The sequence below is a fragment of the Geotrypetes seraphini genome, chromosome 3 (assembly GCF_902459505.1).
Source record: "Geotrypetes seraphini chromosome 3, aGeoSer1.1, whole genome shotgun sequence".
NCBI lineage: Eukaryota > Metazoa > Chordata > Amphibia > Gymnophiona > Dermophiidae > Geotrypetes > Geotrypetes seraphini.
Window position 1 is genome coordinate 230097587 of NC_047086.1, and position 14770 is coordinate 230112356.

Sequence of the window (14770 nt, forward strand, 5' to 3'; positions counted from 1 at the left end):
CTTCATCGCACTGCTAATACACTGCATGGCTGGCGGACATTCCCTATTTCCCTGTCAGGCCGAATAGCTCTTTATAACATGATGGTTGTGCCTCAATGGACATATGTCCTACAAATGCTCCCTCTCATGTTAACCACATCTCACACCGCACTTCATAACTCCCATCTCTCTAAATATTTATGGCAGGGTAGAAGAGCGAGGATTTCTTTGGCTAAGTTGAGGCTTCCTGTGGACCAAGGGGGACTGGGATTACTATGTGTATCTCGGTTTAACCTAGCATGTCAATTACGTCACATCCATGACTGGTTCTGTGACACTTCTGATTTTTCTATGCCTGTGATTGAACATTTTTCCTTCCAGCCATATCATTTTAGCTATCTTCTCCATGCTCCTCAGTTACCAGACTTACCTCAGCTGAAGTCCCATCCACTTTTACCAGCGATGCGCTCAGCGTGGAGGTTGTTGTGTAAGGGCTTGCAGATTTCTCCTCACCATACACCTTGCCTTCCATTGATTGGAAATGGTGATTTCTTACCTGGCATGGACTCTGCAGTGTTCAGACGCTGGTCTCGTGCGGGCCTCCAATATGTGTCACAGACCGTACAAGATAATGGTTCACCGATCCCCTTCAGAGACCTACAAACGCAGTTTCGGCTATCAGCTATGGACTGGTTTGCGTATCGACAGCTTACACATTACTTACAGTCCTTGACAACGGGGAGGTTGCAGGAGGATATACAAGACAGATTGCAAGAAGCGCTTGCACTCACTGCTCCGGAGTCAATGTCCCTCAGATTCTTCCATAAGGGGCTACAGAAACGGGCGGGTGAATTGGACTTTCTTGCCTTGGCTCAGAGGTGGTCTGCTGATCTTCAATTACCAATTGCAGCGGATGTGATTCGCAGAGGCATTCGTGCAGGAAGGACCACGACGGTGTCCTCGATTGAGAGGGAAAGAAATTACAAATTTATGCTGAGAGCCTTCTGTACGCCCAAGAGGGCGCATGTGATTGGGATAAGTGCGGACCACAGTTGCCGGAAATGTGCTGGTTCTATGGCCTCGTTTGGACATATGTTTTGGTCATGCCCCATGATCTCTTCCTTTTGGATGCAGCTAGTGTCTTTAGTGGCACGACTTTGGCATTGCTCTTGGAGATTGCACCCAACTTTCCTTTTCACGATGCAGATTCGATTCCACCCACCTAGACCAGGTTGTGCAGCATTCTTAAGGAAAACTGTATTACTGGGACGAAAATGTATCTTGCTGCAATGGCTTTCACCACAACCTCCGACTGTCCCTCAATGGAGAGCATTAATGTTACACCAAATGCTACTGGAACGTCGTGAAGTGATGGATTTGTCAACTAAAGCTGGACGTTTATACACTCAGTGCTGGTACCCTTTTAGCTTGACTTTTACTCCTTATGTTCAACACCAACTTTGGGGTACTTAATTGACTTCTTTTTTCCCCTTTGCTTTATCTTTCTTGATTTGTTACCGCTGCTGCCGGGGTGGGTGGGAGGGTGGGAGGGGGGGGGGGGGGTTGGTTGGGTGGGTGGGGATTGGCTTTGTCTGCTATTTGAAATTTGTGCTATGCTTTGTTCATTGCTATGTTTATGCTTTAATAAAAATGATTTAAACATAAAAAAAAAAAAAAATCAGCCTTCCGATTCAATGACCGACCTTCCACCCCCCCCCGTGCCTTCCTAAAGCAGGAGCAGCAGCGCTGCCTCTTGGTGGCCGTCTGCTGCCACTCCTGCTTGAGGAGGGAGGGTTAGTCGGAAAGGCCTGCATGTTCCCCCAGCTTACCCACTCTTACCTTAAGCAAATACAGAAGGCCTGCAAGATCGCTGGTGCTATAGCGATCCCGGCAGTTGCCGTCATCCTCAGCGGCACGTTCTCTCTGCTACGGTCCCGCCCCCTCCTCTGACATCAGGGTCAGGATCGCAGCAGAGAGAATGTGCCACTGAGGATGACGGCAGCTGCAGGGATCGCTGTAGCACCAGCGATCCTGCAGGCTGCCGTATTAGCTTAAGGTAAAAGCAGAAAAGCTGGGGGACATGCAGGCTTGCGGGGGGGGGGGGGGAGCAGGCCTGTGCAGAGGGAGGAGGAGGAAGAGTGCCTTCGCGGCGGGGAAGCAGGCCTGTGCAGAGGGAGGAGGAAGGAGTAAGAGAGGGGAGGGGAGATGCCATACCTATGGTGAAGTGAAGGGAAGAGAGACCAAACCAAAAAGACAGGGAGAAAAGCAGAGGAGAGGTGCTGGACTAATGAAGAGAGAAATGCAAGACCACAAGGGGAAGGGTACAAGAGGGACAGATACTGCTCCAAAGTAGTTAGACAGGGTGTAGGATGGTAGGAAAGATAGTAGGAGAAAGCCTGTACTTGGGGAAGGGGATTCAGGAGGTAAGGAAGAGAGAAAGAAGAAGCTGGATTGGGGAGACATATGAAACAGAGATAAGAGCTGGGCATGGAAGGAGCATAGGAACAGGAACACAAGGGGGGCACTACTGGAGAGGAGAATAGGGACAGGGACACAGAAGAGAGATGCTGGATAAAAAGGTAGTTGAGAAAAGGAGAGATGGTGGATCTGTGGATGGTGGGGTCCATCGCTGCAGCTGTGGGGGATGGAGATGAAAAAAAGGAAAGATGCCAGATCTCCGGGGAAGGAAAGGGAAACAGAAGGGGAGGACAGAGATGGAAGATGGATGGTTAGCACAGAGAAAGAAGGAGAGCCTGATCAGAAGACAATCAGAGCCTGGGACCAACATGATTTAAAAAATGACCAGACAACAAAAGGTAGAAAAAATAATTTTATTTTCTGTTTTGTGATTACAATAAGTCAGATTTGAAATGTGTATCCTTCCAGAGCTGGTGTTAAGACTGCAAACTCGAGCTAGGATTTAACAGAGAGGAAAAGTATTTTTTGTTTATTTTGTTTACACCATAGGACCAGTGTGGGTAGGAGAGGGCAAAGGGGGTGAAGAGGCTATAAAATAAACCCACCAGGATGTTTTTTTTTGGGGGGGACCCACCCAATTGGTCAGGATAATTGAATCGAAAAATTGATTCAATAGGCTGAATCGAATCAAAATTTTTTTTCCTGAATCGGGCAGCACTACTGTACATAGAAACATGATGGTAAAGACCAAATGGCCTATTAAGTCTGCCCATCCACAGCATCCATTATCTCCTCCTCTCCTTAACGAGATCCAATGTGCCTGTCCCACACTTTCTTGAATTCAGACAATATCTCCACCATATCTACCTGGAGACTATCCCATGCATCCACCACCCTTTCTATAAAAAAGGGTTTCTTAGATTACTCCTGAGCTTATCACCTCTTAACTTCATCCTATGCTCTCTCATTCTGGAGCTTCCTTTCAAATGAGAAAGGATTCACCTCATTCGCATTTATGCCATGTAGGTATTTAAATGTCTCTCTCCTCTCCCGTTTTTCCTACAAAATATACATATTAAGATAAGTCTGTCCCCATACACCTTATTACGTATGTTTCAAGTGTTCTAACTACCAAAAAAGTGTATTGCAAAGGCTTTTATTTATTTAATTTACTGTATATTACATATATCCTACAATTCTATGCAGATTACAAATTATTCAGGTACTCAAGCATTTTTCCCTATCTGTCCCATGGGCTCACAATCTAATGTACCTGGTGCAATGGGGGATTAAGTAACCTGCCCAGGGTCACAAGGAGTAGTGTGGGATTTGAACCCACAACCACAGTGTAGTGCTGGGGCTGTAGCTCTCACCACTGCACTACAGGCTTCTGATGTTTTTCTTCCATCCAGTTATGCTGATTACATTGCAACTTAATGTCAGATTGAAAAATAATCAATTACCCCCCTTAAAAAAAGTGTGCCTTCTGGTTTTCAATATTTATCAATCCCTGCCTTATCCTCTCTCTCTGTTCAGAAAGCAGTATCAAGAGAAACTGGACCTAAAAATTATACAATTCTGCCAAGAACCATATAATTTAATGGCTGGCTCCTACCTATTAATGACAAATGACCCTCTAATCCTACATCTCTCAACAACCATTAGGCTTGCAGACTGTGTTCTTTCAAAATAAAGTGGCACCATTTTGCAGGTAATTATTTTTCCTAAAACAGTGATAAATCCATCTCCTGATCCCCTAGCACCCAACAGAACGACTGACATGGTGCTGTGTTTATCACTACACAAAAAAGGTTAAAAGTTGAAATGGAACAATATAATAATTAAAAGAATTTAAAGAAAAAATAAAGTGCAAAAATGTAATATTTTGACTGCCAGCTAAAACAAATAAGGCTCATTTAGGGAAAGCTATAAACAAGCATTTCATTTGCTAAGCAAAGAAGGCTGATCCTTGCATGCCTTGTCAAAACCAAAGGTGAACAGAATCTGTAAGCTTTTCAGTTAGTATTTCAGCATGTCAGCCACCACCAAAGCTGGTCTGTAAAGCTGTACAACAGTGACACCCCCCCCCCACCAGTCTTGTATATTATCACAGTGTTTTAGTGCCTTTTAATAGGACCCCTTAACTCATCCATCACAAATAGATGAAACAACCAGATCAGTATAACATGCCAGGATCAAGGCAATTAATTTTTGCACATTAACTTGTGATCTTTTTAAACTCTTCAGTCTCTTGATTTGGAAGATTGGACAATTTACTTTTGTCTGGATGAGTTTCTGGTCCCCACTGTGACAAGATAGACAGCTACCACCTTACATACCTGTCTCAGCCTGTGGTTGGTGTAGTTCCTGCTCTGTGGCTGGAACAGTTTCTGTGGCTTCACCAGGCATTTCTGAAGAAAGGAATAAGATTTAGAATGCAGAAACATACATATCCACAAGAGATAAATGCATTGGGAGATAAACGATTGGGAGGAAAAAGAATGGCAATATTTACATTAACATGTTATAGGGCAGGTGATATTGGATAGTTCTCTTCCTCCTCCCCCCAGTGTGTTGCTGAATGGAAGAGAGCATGATTACTATAGTTATTATACCAGCAGCCTGAAGGAACCCATTGCGAGTTCGATGATTATATTTTCTGAAAGGGTAAAGGAGGGCAAAGTGGGTGAGTGGGAATTAGTAACTGAGGGTAGACACAGTACAATAAAGATGGGAGTCAAGAAAATGAGGACAAATGTCTTGCACTATTGCTGCTGCTGCTAAGATTGTTGATTTTCAACTTCAGGAATATTTGAAGTTTATATTAAATCAATAAAAAATAAACACAAAAACCCCACAAGTTCTTTGCACTTGAGATTTCTGGATGGGAGACGCTGCAATCCATCTCTTTGCCCATTTTATCTTTCCATTCTCTTGTCTTTGTTGTGTTTGTTTCTTTCCTATCAAACTTGAAGCTATTTTATATTTAGATTTTGTGTTACAATTTAGTATGCATACCGCTCCGTTCTGCCTATCAGTGTGAGCAGTATAGCAGGTTTTAAATAAACTACAAAACACAAACTACAAACACTTTCATTTTTGCAAAAAAAAAAAAAAAAAGGCCATTTTTCCATAGGTTGCCTAGCTCAGAAAAAAGGGCTCTCATAAGGACATTCAGAATTTCTACCTTATTTTACAAAATGTTCACTAAAAGCAGAGTCTCTTATAAAATACATATATGGATGGACTAGGTTCTTACCTTGATAATCCTCTTTCCTGTAGAACAGCATAGGATTCCTTACATATTGGTTGAGCACCTCAACTAGCAAGTTGCTTGCAGAAGACACGAATCATTTTTTTCTCGCCACCCCCTTGTCTCTCTGGGCAGCGCCCCTCTCCTCAGTCTGTACCAAAGCAAGCAATAACCCCTAGGAGAGAAAATGAAAATAGGGGGGGCATCCAGGAACTCCGATCTGGATAAGCTCAAGACTAAAGTAGAATATCAGCTTTGTGCCGATGACGTACAGTTCTTCCCTGAATATGGATGGGGATAGGAATTTGTAAAAAGGATAAAATGAACGTATGAATGTAGTTAGTTAATGGATGAGAGAGAATAAGCTAATTTTAAACACGTCCAAAACACAAGTTATGTTTGCAGGGAAGATATGCCAGACCACAAAAGGGAGGGAATGGAAGGGTAAAGAGGGGAGAGATGCCAGATCACAAAGGGAGAAAAGAGAAGGGAAGGAGTGGAAAGATGCCAGACTGTTGAAGGAGAGAAGATAGATGTTAGATCATTGGAAGGGGAGAGGGAGATAATGTGCACGGGAATGGAGAAAAAGGTGCACAGGGACTGAAGAAGGGAAGAGATGTAAGGAGAATTAGGTTCTTACCTGCTAATTTTCTCTCTTTTAGTCCCTCCAAACTGGCACAGAACGGATGGATTTATGTTCCTCTGCCAGCAGGTGGAGACTGAGACACCTTGACTTTTGGCAGTAGTACAAGTGGATTGTGCAGTCCCATCTACAATCAGTCTGATGAATAGCGAAGCAGAAACTAAGAACCGTGAACTATAAACACACCATCGCCACACTCACATGGAGAGCACAAATTAAGGGTCTGGCTAGAACCTGGAAACACTATTGGATACAAAGTAGAACAAAAACCTTTAAAAAATGTCTCCACAGTTCACTAGCTAAACCAGACAGACCAAACACTACTGCTCTTATACTCCCCAAAAACCAAGCCAAAAAGACACCGAAGAAAAAAAATGTACTCTTTGCAAAAAACACCACATAAGAACAGGGCGGGGTCTGCGCCGGTCTGGAGGGACTAAAAGAAAGAAAATTAGTATGTAAGAACCTAATTTCTCCTTCTTTAGCATCCCTCCAGACTGGCACAGAAAGGATGGGATGTACAAAAGCAGTAACCATCAGGAGAGGAACCCCTGAAGGGCCGCCACAAGAACACGCTCGCCAAACACCAGGTCCCAATGCGTCAGAATGTCTACAAGGTAGTGGCGAACAAAGGAATGGAGAAAAGACCAAACCACAGCTTTACAGATATCCACCAGAGGCACAAGAGAACTCTCACTTCAAAAGGCTGCCTGACCATGAGTGGAATGAGCTTTGAGAAAACCCAGAACAGGTTTCTTTTGAAAGTACGCTGAAGCAATAACCTCCTTGATCCAGCGTGCAATCGTAGCCTTGGAAGCACAGTCCCCACTTACAAGGACCCGCAAAAAGAACAAAAAGGCATTCCAACAGACAAAACTACTGGGTCCACTGAACATAAAGCGCGAAGGACCCTGTGAACATCCAATTTGCGCAACTGTCTCTGCTCCAAATAGCCTTCCCGACTACCTATAACCTGAAGGGCAACGGACTGGTTGACATAAAAAGGCAAAACCACCTTCAGAAGAAAGAAGGGAACCGGCCACAGCATGAACCGCTCCATCGAGAACTCCAGGAAGGGAGGCCTACACAAAAAGGCCTGCAGTTTGGAAACGCGTCTCACAGAAGTAATGGCCACCAGAACACTGCCTTAAGAGTAAGATCCTCAACGTGAAGGAGCCGAGAGGCTCAAAAAGAGGATGAATGAGTACAGAAAGAACCAGATTGAGATATGGGTTCTCCAACAATTATGAAAAAGGCCCCAATTACATTTAAGCCACATCTGTTTAAATGGATTAGTTATTCTTTGATAAATGGGCTATTTCCGAATGAGTTAGGTAATATTTTGGTCACTCCTATTATAAAGAATCTGTATCTACTAAAATAAATTATAGACCCATTGCAAGTATACTTTTGTTCTGTAAAATAATGGAAGGGCTGGTCAACTTAGAATTAGTCAAACATCTAGAATAATTTCACATTCTTCACATTCACCAATCTGGTTTTAGACTAGGTTTCAGTACAGAAACGGTTGTAACATCTTTGATTGATCATATTCATTCCTTATTCAGCCAAGGTACTAGCACACTAATACTTCAATTTGATTTTAGTAGTGACTGACTTGGTGGACCATGAGATTCTATTGGGTTGTTTGGATGCTATGGGAATTTCTGGTAAAGTTCAAAACTGGTTTCAGGGTTTCTTGGAAAAAAGATCGTATCAAGTCTTTAGCAATGGGCAGTACTCCAATTCTTGGAGTAACCCCTTGTGGGGTACCTCAAGATTCACCATTATCACCCACATTGTTCAACATCTATGTTGCTTCCTTGGCCAATCTTTTACAAAGTTTAAATGTAATATTTTACTTTTATGCTGATGACATTACAATACTGATACCAGTCATTTCTTTTACCACTGAAATAAAAAAATCAGATTACTTTTTTCCTAAATCAGATTGAACAATGGACCATTGAATTTAAATTGAAATTAAACACTGAAAAAACCAGATTCTTCTTGGTTAGTCCCAACGATAAAATTACAGATAAAACTCTTTATGAGAACAAAAATATTCAATAGCCTCGTCTCTAAAAATTTTAGGAGTCATACTTGACCGTCATTTAACCCTGGGTGAGCATATTGATATTCTTGTAAAGAAATGTTTCTTTGCATTATAGAAGTTGCGCTCCATTAAAATACTTTGACACTAATTCTTTCAGATATCTAGTTCAAGCATTAATTTTATCTATTCTTGATTATTGCAATATAATCTATTTGGGAGCTTATAAAACCATCTTAGGAAGATTAAAGCTAATCCAAAATACAGTGGTCCATTTAATTTTTGGATTAAAAAGACAGGAACATATCAGCCCTTACTGTTAAGCTGCACTGTTTGCCAATGGAAGCAAGAGTACTTTTTAAATCTGTTTGCATTTGCTATAAGATGTTATTTGGATTAGCTCCGCTATATCTCTTCTCTCATTTTGAATGATACTGTTCAACTAGGTCTACTCGGCGTACAGGTTTAATCACTTTTCCTAATCCCAAAACTTGCCATTATAAAAAATATTTTGATCTATCCTTGCTTATTAAGAAGGTAAAGTTTCAAGTATGGTTAGACGATCTGATTCAACAATCTGCATTTTATTGCACCTTTAGAAAATTGGTTAAGACCTATTTGTTCAAAAAATTTGTTATTTGATTGATGACTGTCATAGTTTCTTATTGTATTTTTCACTATTGAAATATTATACTGCTTTTCTGTGTGCTTTGAATTATCACTGGAATTTCCAGTCTTTTTTATTCTGTGAACCACCTAGAACTTTTTGGGTGTTGACGGTATAGAAAAATAAAGTTATTATCCCAGGCTGGAACCGAACGGAGAATTTTGTCGCTCTCAAGAATCGAACCACATCTGGAAGAGGCTAAACGCTAACTATGCAACAGGCCATGAAAAGAAGACAAAGCTGTGATCTTGAACCCTGAGAGAGGACAAGGTAAGGCCTTGCTCCAGGCCATTCTGCAAAAAATCCAAGATGTGAGGCAAAAGACACGTGAAGGGTAACCATGTCATGAGTGGAACACCACTCCTCAAAGAGACGCCAAATGCGCACATAAGCCCGAGAGTTGGAAAACCCAAGACGGTTGAGATCACCTTATCCGAATAGCCTTTTCTTTCTCAGCCATTCCCTTTCAAGAGCCAAGCTGTAAAACAAAAGGGATTCGGATCGAACATGGAAATGGGCCACTGAGTCAGAAGGCTAGACGAGAGGGGCAGAGGAAGAGGATCTGCCACAAGAAGACAAACCAGATCAACCTACCACAGGTGCCTGGGCCAGTCCGGAGCCACAAGGATCCCATAACCTACATGTTGGGCAATGCGAAGAACAACTCTGCCCACCAGAGGCTAAGGAGTAAAGACATACAGCAGGCCGTCTGTCGGCCAAGTCTTCATCAGAGCATCCAACCCCTCAGCCTGGCAATCCCTGCGCCGACTGAAAAACCTCAGATCTTTGGCATTGACACTCATGGCCATTAGGTCCATGACCGGCTGGCCCCATAACTGAACAATCAACTTGAAGGCTTCCAGCCCGACACACCACTTGCCAGGAACCAGCACATGACGATTGAGGAAGTCTGCTTGGACATTGTCCACTCCCGCTATGTAGGAAGCTGAGATGTTCCGATACGCCTCTGCCCATTCCATAAGAAGAGTTGCCTCTTGCACTCCCAGATGACTCTTGGCTCCCCCCCAGCAATTGACATAAGCCACTGGCGTGGCACTGTCTAAGAGAACCCGACCCGACTTGCCCTCCAACAAGGACTTGAAGGCTACTAATGCCAACGGAATGGTTCTGGTCTCCAGAATACTGATCAACCAGGACACCTCAACCGGCGACCAGGTGCCCTGAGCACAGCAGCTGAAACATTAAGCTCCCCAACAGAGACTGGCATCCATATGAAGCACTATCCAAGTCGGTTCAGCTAGACTCACCTCCTGAACCAGATTGGAATTAGATTTGGTTAAATTTAAAAGTAAGCTCAAATGTTTTCTTTTTAAAGATGCAATTGACAGCTGATATAACCAGTATGTATGACCTGACCAAAGTTTTTTTTTTAGATCTCATATGTACTTTTTTAGCCTCCATTTGTCTTCCTTTCCTAATGTCGTTTACCATAAATGTTTTCTTTACTCTTTTTAAAATTGTATTTCTTTCCCTTCTCCTTCCCCTTTACATTCCATGTTCGTCTCAAGTATTTTGTTTTCGTTTTTTATATGAAATTGTCAGTCTCCCCCTATTAACTTTTGTTATTATTATACTATGTACATTGCTTAGAATGTTGAATAAGCGATTAATCAAATATTGAATAAACTTGGAAACTTGGATTGGAAGACTGTAGCCACCAGCCGAGGACGCAATGCACTAACCCATGAAGAGGGACGGGAGATTCCAGATCGTGGATCTGCAGAGACCACCACTAAAGAGCATACTGAAGAGGATGCATGTGAACCCGAGCCCACCTGACTACCTCCAGAGATGCTGCCATGTAGAAAATCCTGCACCTGAGGGCAATGACAATCCATCAGGGAGCTAATCTGTGATTACAATGTCAACGCCCGGGCCTCGGGAAAAAAAAACAACTCTACCCAAGTTGGTCAACCGGTTTTTGGACAGGTTGACCACCCAGCCAAGTGACTGTAGAAACTCCACAACCCGAGTCGTGACCTGGGAGCTCTCCTAAAAAGACTTTGCTTGAATCAACCAGTCGTCCAGAAAGGGTTGAACTAGAATGCCCTTCTTTTTTTTTTTTTTATTTATAATTTTGAATACATTACAATATCCAATAATTCAAAAGAAAAAAGGAAAATCACATAAAACAATACATAATCAAATCATACATACATAATTCCTTTTAAGCCCACATTAATGGGGAGTACATCTTGCTATTTCTAATTGAATAAAGTTCAAGAAAATAAAGGACAATAATTCTTGGTTCACACTAAAGAACCTTGAATCATTCCTTAAAATGGGATATTATTTCTTTTGAATTATTGGATATTGTAATGTATTCAAAATTATAAATAAAAAAAAAAAAGAAGAGCTAATTGAGTTGAACCCTATATCATTTTTCCCTTGTCAGAGGTGGCTATGAACACAAGCACAACTCTTCCTCTGTCGACTCACTACCCCCCTCTTTATGCCTCCAAATGAGCAGATAGTTGTCAAATGCAAATGCCAATGGAGAAAATTCAGCCGGACACCCCCGTCTCACTGAAGAGAAACCTCAACAGGAGAATAAAATTGCCACCTCACTGAAGAGAAACCTCAACAGGAGAAAATAATTTTCCAGTCACAACCAGAATTCAGGAGCTAGTTGAATAGCGACCATCATCTGCTAGGAGATAGAGCATACTGAAGATACAGGAGGAGTGCCAGCCAACAGGACCACCTGTTAATCAGTTTCTCTATCTCCGCCTGCTGGTAGATGTGTGCTATCCAATTGGTCTCTGGATTCATCTGCTGCTGTTGCTAAGGAAGTAAGTTCTGAAGTCCACCCCAAACCCATCCTTCAAATCTGTGCATACACATTTGAGTAGCACTTCTCCTAAAATCATTGCTTATACATATATACCAACTGTCATGTGTAAACCTCCTAAAATTACCTCTATAGTGTGATACTATCTGAATGGCCCAAACCAAAAGGATGGGCTGAAAAGACAGGCTCTTAGCACCCTAGACTCTTCACAGTCTATACACCAGAAGCATCTGTGTGAAGCGTCGGCGTGGAAGCCCCAAGCGAAAACACCAAGCTCCAACACAGCATAAACCTCCACTAGGAACTCCAACCGGATAAGTATTTTCAATTGTACACTAGCATGCCACATCCTCCTTACAGCATGTAACTCTTCTTTAGCATTCACAGCCTCTGTACCAACCTTAGAATCTATTTAACAGCATGTAACTTCTTTATCCTTGCAGCCTTCATCTTGTAAACAGCATGTAGCTATTTGTTATATCCCTATAGCATTCTTAAGCATTTGTTATATCCGGCAATCAGTCCCTACTTCTCACAACCCGAACCGCACATCCCATCACACAACATGGCAATCTGCAATAAACAGCAATTACTATTAGGGATACTATACCTATTATGCTCCAAATGCTGAGGCAATGAAGACAACCCCCCCCCCCCCAACCTATGCACTCCTACCCCATCCCCTGGCTCAGACCAGTCAAACTAAATAAGCCCTCCAACCCCCTCCAACTCCTACAAAACCAGCCAAAACAAGACCTTCATCAAATCACAGTATTAAACACCACCCACAAACACCGCAAATCACACAGGAACAAGTTCTGCAACAGAAACATAAAAAAACTAACATTTTCCGAAATCCCTACAGCAAACAGTTACGAAAACATTAAGGGATACTACCTAAATACCCGCTCCATGAGAAACAAAGCCCACATAATAAATGATTGGTTATTACAAACAAAACCTGATCTCCTGTTTCTGACAGAAACATGGATGATCTCTGACACTGACACCATCATGAAAGAAATCCTACCTCAGGGATACAAAATTATCCCACTATCAAGAAACTGGAAAAAAGGAGGAGGACTAGCGATCATCCTAAAAGAACACTTCGACTACATCAAGACCGACTCCAAATCTTCAGAAAACCTTGAAATACTAACTTGCAAAATCACTAACGCACAGTTAGAAGAATCACTAATCACAACTTTATTCTATATCCCACCCAAAAAATGGTCAAACGCAAAAGAGGAATTCGCCGAATTCCTTACTTTATCTACCCTAAAAGGATCATACAACCTACTTCTGGGAGACAAACACTCACCTAGAACAAAAGACAAAACCAGAAATAACTGAAATCGCCAACTTCCTAATGTCACTGGACTTTCCTAATCCAGACGCAGAAATAACCCATGAAAAAGGACACAAACTAGACTTAATCACCTTCTCCCACAAAGAAACAATAGAATCCAAAATACAATATTACCCAGGACCCTGGGAAAAATGCATCTGGTCAGACCACTACATTGGCAAGTTCAATCTACACTGGCTAAAACAGAATACACAACAAAAACACAAAAACGTCAACACGAACACAATAACCAGCCGTGGCATTATTAACCCAACCGAATTCTGGACCCACTATGAGTTACAGCCCATAACCAATGAAATTCAGGACTTCCCCACAAGATGGGAAATTTACAGCAAAGAACTCCTAGACCAAATAGCACCATATAAAACATACAAAAAGAAAAATAGACCACCAAATGAATGGTTTGACAGTGAACTACTAACCACCAAACAGGAACTAAGAAAATTGGAGAGAATCTGGCAAAAACCAAACAATGAGTCAGACAAGACAAGCTGGAAACAAAAAATGAAAATATACAAAAATCTGATCAAAGAAAAGCGCACTAAACATTATGCAAAAAAAATTGGTACAGTACTTCAAAAATAAAAAGCAAAGAATTGTTCAAACTAGTAAAAACAATAACCGACACAACACAAATACTGAAAAAGGACAACGAGCCCACTCCATCGGCACAAACCCTAGCCAACTTCTTTCAAAATAAAATCGCTGAACTAAGAGCAACTCTACCCACAACCACAACAAATGCTCTTCAATACCTCGAACCCCACGACCAAGACACCAGAGTAGACATGATATGGGACCACCTCGAATACCCAAACTGGTATCAGTTCCTAAATTTATTCAACAAGTACACCAAATCTAACTGTCTACTTGACGCATGTCCCTCAAAAATCATGACAGTTGCCCCTCCAGAATTTAAAAAGGAACTATTCGCATGGCTAACAACCGCCCTTACAAGCGGAACATTAAACAAAAAAATGGGTCACATACTAATCACTCCAATCCCTAAAGATCAGAAAACCTCTTCAGCACTGACATCCAATTTCAGACCCATAGCAAGCATTCCCCTTTTCACAAAGATACAGGAAGGATTGGTCAACCTTCAACTAGTAAACTACCTGGACAAATTTAACATCCTAAGTGAACACCAATCAGGATTCAGGAAAGGATACAACACAGAAACTGTCTTAGCCTCCTTACTGAACCACCTCTATGATCTCTTCAGCAAAGGCAAAAGCGCACTGATTCTACAATTAGACCTCAGCAGCGCGTTCGACCTGGTAGACCATGAAATCATTCTACTGTGCCTTGAAGTAATGGGAATTTCGGGAAAGGCAAAGAAATGGTTCCAAGAATTCCTAACAAACAGATCCTACCGAGTAATCAGCAATGGAAACTACTCCAAACCATGGAAAAACCCGTCAGGCGTGCCTCAAGGTTCCCCACTATCGCCCACCCTTTTCAATATCTATATCGCCTCCTTAGGCCACCTCCTACAAAAACTAAACTTAATACATTACATTTACGCAGACGACATATCCATTCTAATCCCCTTAAACGACATCACAAAAGAAAT

The 14770-nt window shown here is 42.0% G+C and overlaps 1 protein-coding gene across 31 annotated transcripts in view; it reads right to left on the reverse strand.

The window, feature by feature from the left end:
* NACA (nascent polypeptide associated complex subunit alpha) overlaps positions 1-14770 on the reverse strand; it is a 120635-nt gene that overhangs the window by 95364 nt on the left and 10501 nt on the right. For all 31 annotated transcript variants that reach the window (XM_033939362.1, XM_033939360.1, XM_033939357.1 and 28 more), the window contains one exon: positions 4737-4808. In XM_033939362.1, the coding sequence (XP_033795253.1) occupies positions 4737-4806 (70 nt within the window). In that variant the 5' untranslated portion in view covers positions 4807-4808. Of the gene's footprint in view, positions 1-4736; positions 4809-14770 lie in introns of those variants that run through there.